The sequence below is a fragment of the Emys orbicularis genome, chromosome 15 (genome assembly GCF_028017835.1).
Source record: "Emys orbicularis isolate rEmyOrb1 chromosome 15, rEmyOrb1.hap1, whole genome shotgun sequence".
In the NCBI taxonomy this organism is placed as follows: Eukaryota; Metazoa; Chordata; order Testudines; family Emydidae; genus Emys; species Emys orbicularis.
In genome coordinates, this window is record NC_088697.1 from 24705397 (window position 1) to 24725798 (window position 20402).

The 20402-nt window shown below is 46.1% G+C and overlaps 2 protein-coding genes across 2 annotated transcripts in view; one reads left to right on the top strand and one right to left on the bottom strand.

The window, feature by feature from the left end:
• Positions 1-4057: 4057 nt before the first annotated feature.
• On the top strand, positions 4058-13931 carry JAM3 (junctional adhesion molecule 3). The gene is made up of 9 exons (XM_065417049.1): positions 4058-4103; positions 6801-6866; positions 8208-8321; positions 9018-9170; positions 9392-9594; positions 10353-10452; positions 11378-11507; positions 12997-13051; positions 13896-13931. Exons 1-9 carry the CDS (start codon positions 4058-4060, stop codon positions 13929-13931), a joined length of 903 nt encoding a protein of 300 aa, XP_065273121.1.
• Positions 13932-19665: 5734 nt separating this feature from the next.
• Positions 19666-20402, bottom strand: part of NCAPD3 (non-SMC condensin II complex subunit D3) — a 39168-nt gene continuing 38431 nt past the window's right edge. Inside the window, exons 31-33 of the mRNA XM_065417196.1 lie at positions 20033-20107; positions 19873-19933; positions 19666-19777 (exon numbers count right to left, since the gene is read on the bottom strand). Of these exons, the coding sequence (XP_065273268.1) occupies positions 19666-19777; positions 19873-19933; positions 20033-20107 (248 nt within the window). The remainder of the gene's footprint in view (positions 19778-19872; positions 19934-20032; positions 20108-20402) is intronic.

The following is a 20402-nucleotide window of genomic DNA, read 5'->3' on the forward strand; positions in this document are numbered from 1 at the left end:
TTCTCTACTGTGCCATCTTTTTCACAACGGATGCTGTAGGGTGTGTCTCAAAACTGGCAGTCAAACATGTTGACACACACACACACACACACACACACACACACACACACACACACACACACACACACACACACACAGCTGCCATGCATCTAGTGCCTAAAAGTGTATCATTCACTCTCACTCAGCAGCAGTCTTGCTACATGAAGTAACAGCCGGGAGAGTAATGATGAAGTGTGTGGTTTGTAATAGGATTCTCACGTGCCTTAGATGCATTCTGAATTGCACAACAACCAAAGACTTTGTGATGATGGAGAGCGCCCAGTATAATGGACAATGGACCTCCCTCTTGCTTTTTGGGGGGCGGGGCGTGTGTATAAGAAAGAGTTAACTCACCGCTGGTGCATCCCCTCATAACTGGGCATGGTGTAACAGCTCTTTCCTTGACTAATGCCCCTCCTGACAGCTGTGTTGGCCTTTGATGGTCTCTCTTCTCATGACTCAGCCCACCAGCCAGGTCTCTCTAAAGTTTCTCCCCTTCCAGGGTGTCCATGTACCAAATGGACTGTGTCGCACGCAACACTGGTCATCAATCTGCCATCTTTCACCCCTCCGGGACTCCTCCCCCCGTCCCGTTCTTCTGTCAGAACAGTGGACTCAGGGCTTCTCCCTGCAGTCTTTCAGCCAGACTCCAAAGTGAAACACAAACCACAACAAAAGCAGCTTCTGCCCCCTTCCTTGGGCTTAAACTTTTAATCCATGCTGAGGCCTCCCCAGGTCTCTGCTGCTGCAGGACGCTGACTCTCAGGGGCTATCGCCGCGGAGTTGTGTCCCTAGTCTGGACCCTCATCTCCTGTCTGCCCCCATGGCTGTCAGCCTGTGGGTTGCGTTCTCTCAGGCCCACTGCAAGAGTCTCCTTCACCCCTGCTACCTTCTCCCATTAGGGCCAAAGGTGTCAACTCCCTCCTGAGGGTCCTCTACTCCCTGCTACTCAGAGGGAGACTACAGAACTCTCGTCCCTGCCCCCACCTGCTGCTCTGGGCTTCCTCTCTTTATAGAACCCAGCCAGCTCCTTCCCCAGCTGGGATTCGTCTTTAATTAGGCCTGGCCCGGCCCTCCAGGTGCAACCAGGTGTGTTAATTAGCTCTCAGGCCCTCATTAACCCTTTGTTGCCGGCATGGGGTACATAGCCCATCACACTGTATTTTATAAAAAAACCCCACAAATGTATCAAGTAACTATAAAGTTGGTAACAATCACTCTGTGTGACTCTCCCCTTCAAACACTTCACATCAAAACTCAGTTTGAGGCAACAACTTGACTGGAATCTTTACCAGCCATGTTGTTTAATTCTGAGGGTAGTTAGTCTACAATGCCTGTGACCCAAGAACTTCTTAATGCTAGCTGAGAAGGGAGTCCAGGTATCTCCTGCGTCTGGTGGGTACATTCTGGTTCATCAAAAAATGTCATGTGAGATCTCAAATGAAAGCTCGCGGATCGGTTGTGGATACAAATTTTGTATTTGCGCAGGGCTGTATTTATATGGACTGGATCTCCTTAGCCAAAATAAGAGCAGAAATACACCGCAGACGCTGTTGCATTGTCCTCCATAGAGTTCTGGTGGCATTTGGGTTTCAACCTTGGGTCTCTCCGGGCCCTCCTGGTCCGTTATGTACCCAGCCAGCGCTGCACCTGTTGGCATTATTGCAGGTTGTCAGCATGAGGAATGCAGAGGGCTTTAGGGGCGGGGAATGCATGCCAATGCAGAGAAGAGTTCCGGCACAAGCCTTGTTACACCACTGACCTCTTGGTTTGAAGGCTCAGGTGAGATTTCAAGAACACACAGTCTTTGGGCTGTCACTGTGCTGGGGGGAATTTCTCCCCAGATGAGTATACATAGGCTCCTCTAAAGAGGGGGTTGTAACTCAGGATCATGTAATACACCAAACAATGCAAATTCCGTGGTTGCCATTAAAATAGTCAGCATTTTCCAGCAGCAGTGGTCTCTGACGTACTCCGGCGTTCCCCTCTACTTCAACAGCAGAGTGTGAGAACAGCTAGGATCTTTGATTTTTAATGGCTTCTGCTGTCCCAGTAAGACTGATGCTGGTGAGGCTCGTGGCCGTCGTATTGACAAGCAGCGAGCAGCTCATTTGCTGCTGCTTTGCAGCCTCTCTGCTCAGTTTGTTGCTCCCTGCGTGGCTTTCCCTTCCACGCCGTGGGTTAGAGCTCCCTGGCTGCAGCCCTCTCCTGCTGCACTGTGAACAATAAATCTGCCCTCGTGTTGATTTAAGGTGCCACAGCTACACTGTGCCCACAATCAATTAACATCATAATCTGGGAACTGCTCTGGAGGGCTCCAAACACCCAGCTTCTATATTTTAAACCAGTTGTTGGCCTGCTTTGTGCCTGATGGGGCAACATAAATCTCTTGTTTTTAATGGGTAGGAAAGGGTGAGTAATGTTTCCAAGAGCTGAGAAGGGGTCAGAGTTATGATGTAATCCTATTGCCTGGGAAGTAAAGCCTGTAGGATCTCCGCTCACTTTGAATAGCATACCACCACTAGTTAGTGGGGTATTACATCCACCTTCCTATGAAACGATACACAGTATATTTTGTCCCAAACCCTATGATCTGAACCGCTGCATTACCTGAATCCCTTCCTTGTCCCCTGTGTATCTCACGCTGGGCCACAAGGAAGGAATTCAGGTAATGCAGAGGTTTCAATAATAGAGCAGAGACCCCAGGCCAGGACTGTGATGAGGAGGAGAAAGAGGACAAGCCAAAGGCAGCGGGGGAGGCTACCCTGGTGCTGAATGGCTCCTGCCCTCTCGATTGTCTGAATAACATCTATGTCCCCCATGCTATTGGGATAATCAGGAGTGTACGGTAACAGGTATGATACGAGATGTATTTCTATAGCAGCTGTCACCGTATCTGTTTGATGCGACGTTGTGGCTCTGGAAAAGCTTCCTTCTTGTGAAAAAGGGCACATAGTACAAAGCAGACCTGGATGAAAGGTTCATGTTTTCGGCAGCCGTCGATGTTTTCCTCTAAGTAACGAAGGCAATGTTTGCACCCCTCCTTGCTATCATTTGGGTGCATCTGTGCAGTCAGGAAAGCAAAGCTGATGAGATAGACTAGGACAGACTGGAGCACAGTTGCTGTGCAAACTGTCTTCTCTAGCTCTCCAACACATCCTAGCTCTCGCCCAGAGCCCTCCTGCTATTCCTGGCCTCAGGAGATGCTGCTACTTGTGGTTGTTGTTTTTGCATTACTCCCTTAGGGAGCAGGGGCCCGTGTCAGATGTGATGAGCACCCGCAGATCCCATTCACTTCATCCCACCCCTTCTGCAAATCAGGCTCGGGGCTTTGTTCACCAAACCCTCCCTACTACGCAAGATCAATCCAAGTCTCCAAAGATAAGACAAATGAAGTCCTGGTACACAACAGAGCCCTGGAGGAGGGTGTTCTTCGCAGGGGAAGAGATCAGGAGCTGGGACAAATATTACTCTTCCTCTCAAAGCTTTGGATCCTGTCTCTCAGAATGTTATCGCCCCATTGTGTAGGCTCAGGAGTGGAAAAAGCGTCTTCACCAGTTGCATCCTCATCAGTGTGTTCTCTTCCTTGGGTGTTTTGGCTAATTAGTGCTGTCCAGAAAAGACTTTTCTCTTGTAGGAGAACATGAGTCATTAGTCAGTGGGGGTGGGGGTGGGGGGGTTGAAAGGCAAATGCCTTTCTGCAGCAGAAGCATCAGCAAGATGGTGATCGTGAGGAAAGGGCATGTACATCCAAGCTCCTGGGCAGTGGGGGATGGAGCTGAGGGAATGTGTGCTTTGCAGCCTGTGGGTGGGAAACCTCAATTCAGAAACAAAATGGCCTCCCGGTCAGCAGGGAGCCTGTTTAAAAGTGTGTCAGGGGACTTCAGAGGGATTTTTCCTGAGCTTGTTGCTTGTCTTCATATGGCTGGTTACTTTAATGCTCTGGGCTTTTGTTGAGATTACTGAGATCTGCTTATGCTCACCAGGGAGGAAAGTAAGGATCAAAACCAGATTCGCCATGTGGGATCTTAGATGGAACAAGAAAGATCAAAGCAAGAGCGAAGGTAAAGGAACATGTTACAGCTTGTGTGTAGCTGATTACCATTCAGCAGAGCTAAGCCTGGAAATCGCAGGACTGGTATAAATATGCTCCGCTCTCTCTCACTGCTGGCCTGCACCTGTGCTTTGCACAACTACTCCGTTGCCTTCCGCTGATAGTAAACCAAGACTGGAGCATCTTCTTCCACCTACCGAGATCTGGCATGGAAGGTGGCATTCTTCTGTGCTGCCAAAAGGGGAAGTATTTTCAGACTCAAATCCAGGCCCCAGAGGGCCCACCATATTGCACTGTGATTCATTCTAACCCTGACTGACCACCTTACAGGAACAGAACTGTCACCTTCTTGAGTCAATGTTAGGCTTCTCCAAATGCTGAGACGGAGAGGAGTGCAGAGGCCAAGAGTAATTTGCCTTCATAGAACAGTAGTTTGGCTGGGGCCTTTGCTAGTTTGCAATGTCTTGTGACCCTCATCTGTGCAGTGATTCTCCTGGAGTCACGGTCTTTAAACTTCACCAGCCTCCCAGAGCATCTTGGTCTTTTTTGAGAGAGCTGCTTGGGGCAGGAACTATGCCCAACATGGCATTGAGCAAACTGTCAACACTTAACAAATAACGAGTGATGATAATTAGCGGGGAGAATTCCAAAAGTGGCTAAAGGGTGTAGGAGTATCAGGCCCATCAACTTTCAGTTGGTCTCATCTCTTAGGTCCTGCAGCAAAGGGCAGAGTTTCTTCATTGTATCCTCCTGATCTACCCAACTGTAGGAATTTTAAACTTCCTTTCATCACTGGTTGTTGGTTTGAAATGTTTCCACCCGAAATATCAAGCATGTGGGAATTTCCAGTGGTTTGTCTTAATGATGTAGGCCCTTTTCCTCCTCTCCATGTCTCATTTCGAGTCCTTTCCCTGGTTTGTCTTGTCTGTTTCATCCTGGATAAAGCAGGGTCCTGATTTCTGTGTGTATCGGGTCACTGATGCTTTAGTTTTCATCTTCCTGACTTTGGGTCTGATCCAAAACCCACTGATGTCCTTGGGGGAGGTCTTTCTATTGACTTCAGTGGGCTTTGGATCAGGTCTTTAATGAGTCTCCATGCTGAGCCCTGGTGCACTATTGCTGTAGACTGTTTTGTGTGCCCTACCCCATCACTGAGAGACAGGACTGTGGAATATGCTCTGTGGGATGGTATGTTTGAATAGGAGGTGATGGGCCCTGCCGATACTAGAATACTCAGCTGTAAAAGTTTCTTCATGTGAGAGAGAAGGTTTGCTCAGGTGATCCAGTTTTCCTGATGGGCAGTGCTGGATGCCTCCCTGTGCCCCAGGAGAGCTCTATGTAGAGTTGAGTGGTGGTGCATGTACGTGGTTTGGGCAAGCCTTTGAGCGCTGCCAGGATGAAAGGTGGTGGTATGCTTGGAAAGCCACAAAAGGCTGCGTCTCAAGCAGGAAAACGCTGTAAAAAGGTAAAGCTTGCAGCACCAATTAGGAACATTCAAGAGGCTGGAATAGCAGCAGCAGGAAGGCGGAAACAGGGACGACTGAGAATGAAAACAGCCTATGGCAGACGGAGGGCTTGCTGCATATGGTGGGTGGTATTTTCTAGAGCACTCTGCATTGGGGTATCCCAGCTCCCCTAGAAGCCAGGGGAAAAGCTGGCTTTTGATGATGGGAGCAGAATCAAGCTGAAGCTGAGTACTTTTGAACATTCCACTCAAAGGGGGAAATCCTGGCCAAATTGAAGCCAATAGGAAATTTGTCATTGACCTCAGTCAGGCCAGGAAGTCACCGAACCTGCTTAATTCCAACCCCCTACCTGTGCCCAGCTTGAGCCCTAACTCTGCCCTTCCCCTTTTTGTCCAGCTTTCTCTTGAAACAGCCTTCTATGGCTTATTAACCACACATAGTACATTTCTATAGCGCTTCTTAAACCGAGGGATCCCCAAAGTATACAAATAAGTATATAATGTGTGTACTGACTACGGACAGAGCTAACAAATTCCAGAGTTTAGAAAGTGAATTAAATTCTTGAGCCTTCCTTCCCTTTATCTCCTCTGTCAAATTAATTTGAACGCCAGTGTCCTTATTTGGCAAGCCACTTTTGGCCATTTTTTGAGTGAATGTTTGGCCACCCTATAACCAGGAGCGCATGGTTTTGCGGGTATTGTGCCAGTTTGTCAATGCTCTTTAATTGTTGCTTTTAACCTTTGGTATTTGCATGGAGATTGATTTCTAAGGGCAGGTCTTCACTATGGGGGGGGGGGGGGGGGTCGATTTAAGATACGCAAATTCAGCTACGCGAATAGCGTAGCTGAATTCGATGTATCGGAGCCGACTTACCCCGCTGTGAGGACGGCGGCAAAATCGACCTCCGCGGCTCCCCGTCGACGGCGCTTACTCCCACCTCCGCTGGTGGAGTAAGAGCGTTGATTCGGGGATCAATTGTCACGTCCCGACGAGACGCGATAATTCGATCCCCGAGAGATCGATTTCTACCCGCCGATTCAGGCAGGTAGTGTAGACCTAGCCTAAATAAACACGAGGCTAGTGGCTGGCTGGCCCAGCATTTGAGGCCAGGGAGAGCTTTTGTTGTAGGGAAGCTGGTCCTTATTGAAGCTGGCTTGGAGGATTTCTCACCAGGGAGTACGCGTGTAACTGTAGGATTGATGAGCGGGGCTGTTCTTATTCCCTTTTGTTTGTTTTTATAGGCTATCGAATCTTGGCCGTGGAGCTGACGTCCAGCAACACGAAGCCCGTGGTGCAGGAATTTCAGCGTAAGTGCTTGTCAGCTCTGTAATATGATCATGACACTTTCTTGTAGCTGTAGAATTTGCATCAATCGGGAAGACTTGGCACATGTCTCAGGATATGTGCTGTATAGGGCAAGGCAGAACTAAGGCCCTGAGTTTCAGCAAAGTGCTTGCGCGTGTTCTTACATCTCTCCCTGTTTAGCAAAGTACTTAAACTTAAGGGCTCTGCTGAAGTGCCATTGGCACTTAAGCACATACTTAAAATGTTTTACTTGAAGTCTCATTGAACTCATTGGCACTTCAGCATGTGTCTAAGGATAAGTCTACACTACAAGCCCTACAGCGACAGTGCTGTAGCGCTGACACTTGCTACAGCTGCAGAAGGGGTTTGTCCATCCCTGTAGTGAATCCACCCCCTTGACAGGCAGCAGCTAGGTGGCTGGAAGAATTCTTCCGGAAATCTAGCGGTATCTACACTGGGGCTTAGATTGGTTAATTACATCTCTCGGGGGTGTGACTTTTTCACACCCCTGAGCACCATAACTAGGTGGACCGAAGTTTTAGGTGTGGATCAGACCTAAGTGCTTAACTGAAGTGGGGCCTAAACAGCAGGTGAGTGCTGCATTTGAGATGTGCCAGAACGCGAGTACCGGTAATGCCGTAAGAGGTTGTTCTGGTTCCCTAAAGAGTGCTGGGACGGCGTCTAGGAGCACACTGGCAGGATTGAAGCACTGGACGTAAGCATGCAGGAGAGAGTAGTGTTGTGATTAAGGCAGAGGACTGGGATTTGGGAGATGTAAATCTTCTTTCTGGCCCTACTGCAGACGTCCAGTGTAACACTGGGGATTTCCCCCCCTCTCTGAGGTCAGGTTCCTCTTCTGTAAAATGGAGATGAAAATGCCTCCTGTAGAGGGGACTGAGCTACTGAATTCACTGATGTGGGAGATGGGGGATGAGATTGAAGCATTCGCTCATAAATGCCAGCGTGTCAGCTATAATTCAGTCCTTGCTCTGGGAGATAATAATGACTCTCGCTCCATCTTGCATGCTTGTTAGCAACGAAGCCAATGCCGGGTGCCTGCACTGTGAGGGATTGTTTGCTATAAATCAGACACCGTCATGCCGAATGTGTTCCTTTCTCTCAGAGGTCGCTATCTGCATTGCTATTATTTTCGCTGGCCAAGGTCCATCTTCCCCAAGGTTCCTGGAACCCAGCGGCATTCCTGTTTGTGAGGCAGATGAAAGTCGGGGGCCTTGGCTTTATGGGCGACATCTCCCAGTAAAACAGTGTGCGAGGCAGCTCGGAGCAGAGTGAAAACACAGCTGCTCCCTGTTAATCTGTATGTGTTTTATTTCTGCTGCTAGGTGTGGAGCTGTCCTGCATCATTAAATCCACCACAACACCCAATCCCAGGATCGAGTGGAAGAAAATCAAAGGCGGTGAAACCTCCTATGTGTTTTTTGACAGTAAAATGCAGGGTATGAAGATTTGTTGCCCTTTTGCCCCTCTCCCCTTTATAACCACAGAAACAATAAAGGCAGGGAACAAATGCGTCTGTGAAATGCAGGAATTCTGGTTCTCCTACTAGTTACTTCCAAAACCTATGTTGGTCAGCCAAGGTTCAGAACTGAGTGAGGCCTGGATCCTCTTTCCCTGCTGGCAGACCTCAACTGAATGGTCAGCAATGAGGCGTCACAAAAAGCTGTAGTGAGACCAAAAGGGGAACTTTGCATCCTTTATGTGGGACCATTTATTGGGTGAAGCGAAGATGCAATTGGTGCAGCCCCCGTAATCCTGGACCCATGGTCCTTGCCTGCAGTCTCTTACTGTCCCATATGAACCTTTGAAGATCTACCATCATTCCAGATAAGAGCTGTTCTCCAGGGTAATCACTGCAGTGCCACTTCCCACTCACTTGGAGGGGGTTACTGTTAAGTTGGAGCAGGCTGCCTACCCCAGCACTGCCAGCCCTGGGATTTTGGAGAGTGATTGGGATTGGAAATTCATTCTCTGGCTTTATGATTTGCAGCAGGTATTACACTTTCCAATTCAGATTCTTCCCCTCCTTCAGAACTATAGAGCTGTAGCCTTTAAAATGCATTGATGGAGGACACAGCTGGAAATACGGTCTCTCCTGTTTGTCTTGAGTTCCTTCTCTCTCCTCTCTTCTCCAGGAGACTTTGTAACTCGTGCAGAAATTCTCAGCCGGACATCGCTGGTGATCAAAAACACCACCCGCATGGATACTGCCACCTACCGTTGCGAAGTGGCAGCGCCCGACGATGCAAACATAGTAGATGAGATAAACATCCAGCTTACAGTGCAAGGTATTGCTTCAGCTTGGGGCCCCACAGTGCGCCTTGTTGGTTTCCCAAGACAATCTGATTTCTGTGGTGGGCATCATCTCTGGAGGGGGAAGCAGCCCTGGTTATGCTGGGCTGGGGTCTAGCTGAATCGCTGCTCTGTGATCCAAGGGGGAACTGGAATAGCTGGAGTGCAGCAGGGTGCTGGGCCATGCGATTCACATGTTTTGTATCTCTTCTCCCAGTAAAGCCAGTCACTCCCAGGTGCAGAGTCCCTAAAGCTGTGCCAGTGGGCAAGACAGCGACCCTTCACTGCCACGAGAACGAAGGCTACCCAGAGTCCACCTACAGCTGGTACCGCAACAGTGAACCCTTACCGACCGACTCCAAATCTAACCCCAAATTCCATAATTCCTCCTTCATCTTGAACCCTGGAACAGGCACTTTGGTAATGCTCTTATGGAAATGACCGAGAATGCTGTTGCTGGGCTATGTTAGGGTTGCTCTTTGCGTATACCCAGATTATGAGTGGACTGAAGAGGAGGGAACAATTGGAACAGGTTGGGGTTTTAGCCCCCTGAGGGGCTGGCAGAGTCCAGCAGCAGGATGTGGGGGAAGAAGAACTCCATGGGACCAGAAGAGATGACCCCCATGTTGTAGTCTTTGCCTTTGGCTCTAGAGTGGGCAGAGCACGCTGTTGTGAGGGGGGAGGAATGGCATAACCACCCCGATGCTTTTCTCTCTGTGTTTCTAATCAACGTATCACCATAAACTCAGTGCTGTAGAAAAGGAAGAGAAGCATCATTTCTGGCCCTGAAAGGTCTCTCTCTTGATCATCGTCTTCCCCAGGGAGAAATGTCCCGGGTCCAGTTTGCAGCCTGTGCTAGTGAGGGAAGTCTTTTACAGTGAGCTCTCGCACTATGCTCTAAAAGCAGTGAACCTCTAAGTTAATTTCTGGGCCTCTCTGGAGTACGTGCAACTAGAATATCTCCAGGCTGCAGGCTTGGGGACACATTCTACTCCCTGCAGGTCTTTGGTGTGATCAAAAGGCAAACAAAGAAATGCCTGTGTATTTTTATTTCGTCCTCCTGCGGGTCCATAAGGCCTAGACCTCTGAGTGTAGTGTCTAACATGTTTGTTTGCTGTTTGTGGAAAGGCTGTGATTCCGACTCCTGTCTCTGACACGCTATGCTTCCTCCGAAACAGGTCTTCGCAGCCGTGCACAAGGGTGACACTGGCCGTTACTACTGCATAGCAACAAACGATGCCGGCTCCGCCAAGTGTGAGGAGCAGGAGATGGAAATCTGTGAGTGGCTCTGCCTACCGGTAGAAAGCGGTGGTTTATAGATTAGAAGCTCTGCAGTGTTGGGGGCTGGTTTTTCTTTGTGTCTCATGCAGCATCAAGTAGGTTCTTGGCTCTTCCAAAATCCCTAATAATTTCTGGAGCCCCACAGACGTAGCACGGTGCTGTGCAGGCGGACGAGACAGAGCCTTGGCTCTTGGCATGTGAAAGTCTAAATAACAAAGTAGAAAAACACAATGACAAAATGTGGGCAAGGAAAAAAGAATCGCTAAATGAAAACGGGAGAACTGATTGGGTCGATTAGTTTCATGATTCCTGAGGCTACTTAGCTGATTTATATATTTGATTATATTAATTATAATTAATTCTGTTTCTTACAGTAGTGCCTAAGGCCCACCTGGTGCTAGGCACTGCCCAGACCCAGAATGGCAGGCAGTCCCTGCTACTAAGAGCATGCAGTGTAAATAGACACGTCAGACACAGGGTGCGGGGGGGAAGAGAGATAACAAGCAGAGTGAACAATGTGATGGCAGCAAAAGGCATGTTAGTGCCATGGTTTTATTGAGGCGGTGGGTTTAGTTAGGACGGGACAAGCTAAATGGAAAGAAGAGGGAAGAGAACAGAGGGGTGAGAGGAACAGGGCAGGGCAAAAGAGGGGCCAGGGTGGAGTGAAGTTGAGACGAAAAGTCTTTGGATATGTTGATGTGGGAGCTGGAAGGTGTCGTTTCCAGCTTGAGGAGACATACCCATATTAACTCTGGCCGAGCTAGCGTGCTAAAAATAGAAGAGCAGCTGCGGTGGCATGAGGGTGAGTTGCTTGAGTAGGTGGATTTTCAGGGGTGAAGGTTTCGTGCCAGCTAGTCTGCGTGTAGGTGGAAGGCTGGGAGACCTGTGGGGATCCATGACTGATGCTGTCTCTCCTCTCCAGATGATCTTAATATTGGTGGGATTGTCGGTGGAGTCCTAGTGGTCGTGGTGGTTCTGGTGCTGATAACGCTTGGTATCTGTTGTGCCTACAGAAGGGGTTACTTTGTGAACAGCAAACAGACTGGTAAAAGGTAAGGGTAGGTTTGCAACCTTCTTTCCTATAGTCCTCTGCCTTTCCTGGCACACAGCTCTCATAACAGGGCATGGCACCTGCTGGCTAGAGTATGGGTCACTGCCTGACTTTTAAATATTACTTCCTATTTCCCCGATTAACTCTCTAGACCGGCCCAATTCCACCTAGCTCCACAGGTTCACTTTGAACACCGATTTGCACAAAGAAGTTGGTGTGCACACAGGCTAATCTTGGCAAGTCTCCACTCATATTTGCAACACAGGGGTCTCCTGTGACAAGAACGGCAAGAGGAAGAAGCCTTGCTCTAACATTCTGGTACTTTGCACAGAGACAGGGGCTTAGCCCTGCTAATTCCCAACCATCCCACAGTTGTATGTATGCAGTAGCTTGGCAGATGCTTCCTGTGGTCACATCCTGCTGGCATTCAGAAGTCAGGGATTTACTGAGCAGAGCTCATTGTATAATCAGTACAAGCATCAGGACATATTCAGAAAATGTGTGAGGGAGAGCAGTCCCAGGCCGGAAAGCACGTCTTACTGGGTACATCCCAGCACTTACATTTGAGATTAAAACGGCCATTTCTGAGTTGATCCCATCAATGAGGACTTGTGTTCTTGAACAGTGTGGCGCATTTAAGACTGCAGCATTATGGGAGCCAAAGGGCAGACTATAAATAGCTTCCAAGATCAGAAACAGAATGACATTTTAGTCAAATATTGAGCTTCTTTCAGGGCTTGTGTAACCTCGGATGGAAGCTGGATTTGCCTAGTTCAGTGTCACATTTCAACAAGAACAAATTGTTAGTCTCTAAGGTGCCACAAATACTCCTGTTCTTTTTACGGATACAGACTAACACGGCTGCTACTCTGAAACATTTCAACAAGAGCCTCCTCCCCGTCTGCTAGAGGCCCCAACCCCCCATTTAAATATGATTCTAAGTGGACGCATGCTGGGGAAGCAGGACTTTAAATATGAATATTTAGATTCCTCTGCTGGACAAAACAAGTAGAGCTCTTGTAACCCTGCGCAGTCAAAGGATTATCAGTAAACCTGCCAGCAAGCAATCAAGGGTTTAAAATTAACTGCATAGCAATTATCAGAGGAAATGATGTTACAGTGACCAGAAGGAGAGAGGCTGGAAAACTATTTAACTCTTTTCACAGTTACTGCGGTCAGAAGCGTAGCCTGGGTGGATACATTTGGCACCTTCCCCTCCCTGAAGGAATGCTCCTGTAGGGGTTTGTAGTTGATGGGGAAAGCCCAGCTGCTTTGAGTGGGGGAAACGTCAAGGCCTGGCTTTAAGCAGAGCTATCTGCGCCCAGGTCAGCTCTCATTTTGATGAAAATACCTTTAGTTGTCCCCCTCCTCAAATATTAATAAATTAATAATAAAATAAAATAAAAAAATAATACTACTAATAAACAGTTCTGCTTTGCCACCTGAAATCCCATCATCACAGGAATCAGATCTGTTTCCCCTTATTTCAGCTACAAGACTCCAGCAAAACCAGATGGTGTTAATTATATCCAGACAGACGACGAGGTAAGCTAAGGGAAGGGAAACAATGAGCACAGGACATCTTTCCTTTTAGATCTCTGAAGGGGCTGGTGAAGGGCCACCCAGCTCAGGAATCACACACCACCTAGGGCCCATAGTCACTCTCCAGAGCAGAATTTCTTCAAGCGTGGGTTGGACACAACTTGTGAAGTGAGGACCTAGGACTAAGAGGAAGGACAACAGCTGAGTCATTTCCTTGGGAAAGGCTTAGTCCTTTTACACTCTCTAGGGAGTTAGGCCCCCTCCTGTGAATGATGCTGTTTAATCCTGAGAATGGGTTATGGCTTTATCAATCACTTATATTATATTAGTCAAGTCTGTCCAAGAGGACACCCTTACTAGGCAACTGACTGTCTTCGGGGACTGACCCCCAATGTATCAAATACAGCTGTGCTCTACCTTAAGCAGCTGATTGACTGCTCCCTTGGGATGGGCTTTCCTGGATTAAGTAGACAGTCCATACCGATGATGTAAGAGACTAGCATATTTACCTCTCAGGATTTGAACTGCTCACCAGTCAGGGAGAGGCGTCTCCTAAACTTATCAGCAGAGAGACCGTGAAGAAGCAGTGGGGGGGAATCTTCCTCATTCCATTGGATGGGATCATCTGTGAGATGTTAGGAGCTGGGTATTACTGGTGGACGCTTGTCCTTACCAGCTTCTATGGGATAGAATCAGATAGTGGGGCCCAGACAGGACTCCGGAAAAAAAAAATTACACAAATGGCACCTGTTTTGCAAGGGTATATTTGGGTTGGGGAGAGTGGGCAAGAAGAGGTGCCTGGACACCATTGGGGAATGTTGCTACCCACATCACTTTTTAATTGCAGGGTGACTTCAGGCACAAATCGTCATTTGTTATCTGAGATGCCAAAAGGATATTGCAAAGCAGCCAGAACAAGTATGGAAATACATCCTCCAGGAACTCAAAGCAAGAGCAAAAAGATGAACAAAGTGCGCTTGGAAGAGTTTAGAAACACACAAACTTGACTTTCTTTTGCCAAAGTTAACAACACTCACTCCGAACCAGTCTTCTTCCTCCCCCAGAGATATCACCTGGACCACTTACATCTCTCCTCGCACTATGGGGGAGCTGTTACCCTTTCCAAGACGGAGCATTCCCCTCCACAGCCATAGCCTTCTGAGCTACAGATGCTCATGGAATTGCCTTCTCCCGGTGGTGCAGATACACAGCCAGAATGTCCAAGCCAAACAGGGGAGAAGCTTTAGGTAAATGGGCATCTTGACCTGATAGACAAAAGGTGCTGATGTGGCAATAGATTCTAAATAAGATTTATCCACAAAAGGGGAGAACCTTCCGCTTAGCTGCGCAGTGCCTGAGCCTGGCTGGCAACCTTTACCGTTGTCACTGTACTCTCTTGCCAACTACGCAAGTGAGGGTTTCCTGCCCTTCGTATCATTTTATCTTTAAAGGTCTGCTGGGCTGAGCTGATAGAACTGCTATCACATCAATCCTGCAGAGCCCCTCCTGAGCATGAGCCATGCAGGCTACTGATCTCACTAGCTGGCCCCTGTTGAGCATGTAGCATTGGCCTCAAATGTTTGATTTTTGTGGACTTTAGGAACCCCAATCAGGATTTGGTTCTGCAGGTGCAGAGTCAGAATCTGAGTCAAACCCACAGGGATGGGTGGAGATATAGTACAAGCAACTAACTGGTTTAAATTTCGCAGCCCTTTTGCCAGCAGTGGTGAATTCTGTTTTTTCCACCTGTACGGCATCAATCCAAAAGGATGGCTTTTGTTCAGTTTTACATAAAATACTCACTGTACGCAGGTAACTTTTAACTCTAATTTGCACAAAGCAGGCTTGCCTGTTGTGTAGCTATTTAAATATTTGTAAGATTCTGGATACTGGAGGCAGAGAATCTTAGCATTCAGATATCCCTTTTATAAAATTTAAAGCCAAAACCACGCTCATGGGCTGATTCCCACAATGGTACTGAGATGATTTCAAGCTTTTCTACAGACCCAGTTGATTTTGTAGAATTCTGCATTCTAAATTTTTGCAAAGATGTATTTTGATTACTTCAGCGAAGGTAACATTTCTATTTAAAATGTAAATATGTTGTTATGCCAACAGTGTTAAATAATGTAGCTATTTTTTTAAAAACAAGTCTTTTTTAAACTGCAGCCAGGAGCTCAAATGCTGCTACAGCATGGCACTGTCAGAGCATATCAGTATTATTGCAGAGTGCAGCACAAGCAACTTTACAAACTGTGTACAGAGAAGCAGCCTCTTTCTCCCAAGCTATCTTCAACATTTTCCTTCCCATGAGAGGTCTTATAGGACATAGAACATAGAGTCACTCAGGGATCCTTTTTGTAAGTTTAAGGCAGGAGCTATTCAATTTTATATTTCAAATTACTATTTTCTTGCAAAAGACCAATGCTTATTTGCAAGAAATATCCTGTGAAGGTTTTTGAATTAAGTTCTGACCAGGTGACAGAGTGACTAATGGTTGCTGAAGACGATAAATCTCTCTGCAAGTTCTCTAAATTCATTCTAACTCTGCGGCAGCTACACCATCTCTTCAGAATTTTGAGATTGCATAGCAAGCGGGGAAAACATCTCTGGAGTTGTGAAAGCAAAAAGCTTGACGCAAAAGTGCTCTCAAAATGTTAGCTGCAACTTTTCTTCAGCTGGTAGACGCTACCACTTTCTTGGCTTTAAGGGATCATTTAGAATTCCTTGTTCTTCAGAAATGTACACTTACGGCATTGGGCAAATGTTAAATATGAAATACTTAGATGCAACACTAGAGCAGTTCAGTGCTGTGGTTGAAGAATGGTTTTTAATGTAGCATAATTTAGTGTTCTTGTATTTCAAATATAAATGGAGTTGTCTTAACTTTTGATGCATACAGTATTTTGAATACTTGACAATTTGGACTGTCAGTGTTATTTTTTTCGTGTTCTGTATTAATCTGCCTTGGACTTTTCACCACCTATTGAGTGATTTTGGGGCCTTGCTGGACATGCCATTGCTGCATTTATTTAAACATAGTCCCACCACTTTCTCCTTTTGCTATCATAGATGGAGGTAAAGATGGGGTAGCAATACCTGTGTGCGCTCCAGAGGGTAGTGACACCTTGCAATTGATTTATGGTTACCTTTAAGATGTGCTCTTCACCCAAAACTAGGCATTCCTGTCCACTGGCTGCATGTTGTCCTGTAGTCAACATGACAATAGGGTACTTAAAGACACTCCTTTACCCTCCAGTTTTATCCACTACTCCTTTTCTGTGCTGTTTATAGAACATTAAGATGGGGAGAGAGGAAAAAGCTTAGAGTCAAGCTAGCTTCTGGCACTATGGGGAGCACTGTCTGACACTTGACCTTCTGCCGAAGGCAGGATTTCTCAGCTTGCAGACTCTTTGCATGCTGAAGAATATTTATTTTTCAGATCTAAAAATGTGACAGTGGCATCTCTACTGGGATGAAGGGACCCTTTCCCCCCCACCTCCAAGACATAGCTCGTCAGATTTGATTTACAGAACTCGCTGTAAATAGTTTAATCTATAGGTTTGTACTAATGTATTACATTTAACTTTGCCAAGAATGTTTTACATACATATCAAGGTATTAAAGCATCCTTGTGTTGTTGTTTTTTTACATTCATATTTATCCTAACCTGTGTTTGCTTTGAATTCAATGTAACGGGTGAAAGATTCCTTCTGTTTTCTGACAGATTGCTTGTTTATTTCAGTTGGTGACTTACAAAGAACTAAACTGGTGTTACAAAACACATGTAAATACTTACCGGCTTTGTTCAATATGGGACCGGCTCTGTTCAATATCTTCATTAACGACTTAGATATTGGCATAGAAAGTACGCTTATTAAGTTTGCAGATGATACCAAACTGGGAGGGATTGCAACTGCTTTGGAGGACAGGGTCACAATTCAAAATGATCTGGACAAATTGGAGAAATGGTCTGAGGGAAACAGGATGAAGTTTAACAAAGACAAATGCAAAGTGCTCCACTTAGGAAGGAAAAATCAGTTTCACACATACAGAATGGGAAGAGACTGTCTAGGAAGGAGTATGGCAGAAAGGGATCTAGGGGTTATAGTGGACCACAAGCTAAATATGAGTCAACAGTGTGAGATGCTGTTGCAAAAAAAGCAAACATGATTCTGGGATGTATTAACAGGTGTGTTGTGAGCAAGACCTGAGAAGTCATTCTTCCGCTCTATTCTGCGCTGGTTAGGCCTCAACTGGAGTATTGTGTCCAGTTCTGGGCACCGCATTTCAAGAAAGATGTGGAGAAATTGGAAAGGGTCCAGAGAAGAGCAACAAGAATGATTAAAGGTCTTGAGAACATGACCTATGAAGGAAAGCTGAAAGAATTGGGTTTGTTTAGTTTGGAAAAGAGAAGACTGAGAGGGGACATGATAGCAGTTTTCAGGTATCTAAAAGGGTGTCATAAGGAGGAGGGAGAAAACTTGTTCACCTTAGCCTCTAAGGATAGAACAAGAAGCAGTGGGCTTAAACTGCAGCAAGGGAGGTTTACGTTGGACATTAGGAAAAAGTTCCTAACTGTCAGGGTGGTTAAACACTGGAATAAATTGCCTAGGGAGGTTGTGGAATCTCCATCTCTGGAGATATTCAAGAGTAGGTTAGATAAATGTCTATCAGGGATGGTCTAGACAGTATTTGGTCCTGCCATGAGGGCAGGGGACTGGACTCGATGACCTCTCGAGGTCCCTTCCACTCCTTGAATCTATGAATCAGTTGGTTTATTGTGGGAAGTTCTTCCACCCCCATTTCTTCTCGAGAAGAGATGGAGCCTTGCCTGATGGGCTATACCTGTTTCTGTTCAAGGACAAGACAATTCAAGAAAACCTCTGAAGAGCTTTATATTTGAACTAGACTTAGTATAATTACCAACTCACTGCTGTCTTACTGTTTAATATGCCTAATTAATTGGGGTGGAGGGATGTAAGTAGGATGGAATGAAAAAGGTGGTCATAGTTAGCCATTCCTTCATTCAAAACCACTTGAACTAACCCTATACATCTTGCTACATTAATCCTGAGATTAAGATTTTACCCCACTTGAAGTTCTTTAAGAAGAATCCTGGGAGTGACCACAGTATTGTTAAGGTTAAAATGGAAGTTGAATTTTGCCCCTCTCCCTTTTCAGTCGTTCAATTTCCTTTTATGCTGGAGCAACCCTTACCTTATTAGCACAGAAGTAAATGCTTATGGAGGGTTGTCGCGAAATGCATCGTCACTTAAGTTTTAGAGTTTGAGAGCTACAGAACAAGTTATGTAATGCCAGGGAAGTGCAGTAATTTTGAAGCTGAGCATTGGAAGATCTCAGTCACTTACGTCTGGGCACCAAGAAGGCTGGGCTTTCAACCTTAACTGCAGTTCCAGCATTAACGCTAGTGTTTTGCATAGAACAAAGTGGCTTTTTTGTACTGAGCATTACAATTCAACACTATTTACCATCCTCAGTAAAATACTCAGAACCTGCTATCAGTAAAATGAATAAGATCACGTTCAAAATCTGCTGTTCCAACAGCTGCATTGAATGCATGCGTAAGTCACACCAGCCGGCTGGTGGTAGAGGCTTTATTTGGCTGTCATATACGCCAGCCCCGAGAATGGGTGATAGTAAGGATTTGGACACTGCAAGCAGCTGCTCTAATGGGTGGGGATGCCACAGGAATTCAAGTATTTATATGGATGAGCCCACCAGCTGTTGGGGTGACAGTCAGAACACTAGAGCTTCAACCTAGGCATGGAAGAGACGAAAGCAGTGGGCAAGAAATAAGGTGAATGCGGTAAGGCTAGAGATTTACAGAAGAAAATAATTTGGTTCTTTCAAAGCAAGAAAAGCTGAGAGGTGGGTGGAATTTGTTCTTTAAACATTTATTTTTCATAAAATTGTAACAGCTGGAAATAAGAACTTGGTCCAAGAGTGGAAATATTCCATTTAGGAAAGAAAAGGAAGGCTATATATACACATAGAATGGACCTTTCATTACACATAAATCCTTAATAACTTGCAATTGTATCAGATTTGCAGGTATGGCAGTGTCAAGCTATTCTAGATTTGTAGAAAATATGGAAACTAGTATATTATGAACAGGGGACAGCATGACACCAAGGGAATGATTTAAGCCAATAGCCATTCCAGTCATGTAAGGTAACAAGCTGTGACAAACATACCAGGTTCAACCAAGCCAGTATTCCTAATGGCTGCACTTACATACAATGGGCTAGAGCTTATGGCCAAGACAGACTTACGTTTCAAAATGGACAAGCCATAAGTCCTGTGCAGTGAATAGTCAGCCATCACTAGATACTGCAGCTTCTTGGCACTCCCAGTTGTCCTACAGCAAAGAATGTCATTAACTGCTCCAGTTTATAAATCAAAGCAAACATGTGTGTATGTGTATATAAATATATATAAAAACAAATAAAATGGAGGGGGGTAAGGAGGGACACTTGTACACACAATGATCCATAATTATAACTTTAGAGGGAAGAGGAACAGTTCATGGTCAACGTGATGAAGGGTCTATACAAGAGCGTTTTGGAACTACACAGTGCATGGATGGGGAAGTATCAGTTAGCTGGTTTCAGGGGAGCTTTCCGCAGGGATCTCCTTAGACTTGCAGTTGGGCTGCTTTTTCTCCTGGATGGAGATTCTACCTTCCACGGACGAGGCAGGGGCCCTCTACAGAAAGGAAACAGAATGATTGTTGGTTTATTTTTAAAAAGACACTAGTATTACCTATAGCCACTGGTAGCTAAGGCCTGGGTTGAACTTACGGCTTATCAGGTGACGTCAGACAGAGAACATCTTTTTGTTGATCTTGGGATCCGTTTTTTTCTGCAAGCGACATTTACAAGTTAAACACACACATTTGAGCCTTTTTTTTTTTTTTGGTTTGGTTTTATTTTAAAAGTTAGGCGCATGAAAATAACTTGCCTTGAGCTGAAGCGGGTGTGCGCGTCAGGCTGATGAAACTGACCCCAGCCCCAAAGGTCAAGTTATCAACGGTCTCTGAAAGAAACACACAGATCAGCAGTCAGCTTGTACTACAGCCATAGGGCAAGACAATCCCTTCATACCCAACTCAAACAAGCATGCATGCTTCTTTCTAGCCCACTGAACCACATATCAGCTCATCTTTTACATAGAATAAAGGCAATGCAATGAGATTGGGCATCCTCACTGCCCACAGTCAAGTTTATACCTAATACTGATAGCACTTCTGCAAAAATTTCCTTCACACTGTGTGCCTGGGAGTAGGAACGGCATCAGTGACCCTAAACAAGGCAAATCCCGATCCCTTCCA

What these genes read in the sequence shown, in the direction of transcription:
- JAM3 (XM_065417049.1), top strand. Translation starts at nt 4,058, where the DNA reads ATGTGGGATCTTAGATGGAACAAGAAAGATCAAAGCAAGAGCGAAG. An exon ending in TTTTGACAGTAAAATGCAGG is followed by an intron (nt 8,322 to 9,017) that starts GTATGAAGATTT and finishes TCTCTTCTCCAG; the next exon opens with GAGACTTTGTAACTCGTGCA. An exon ending in ATATCCAGACAGACGACGAG is followed by an intron (nt 13,052 to 13,895) that starts GTAAGCTAAGGG and finishes TTTTAATTGCAG; the next exon opens with GGTGACTTCAGGCACAAATC.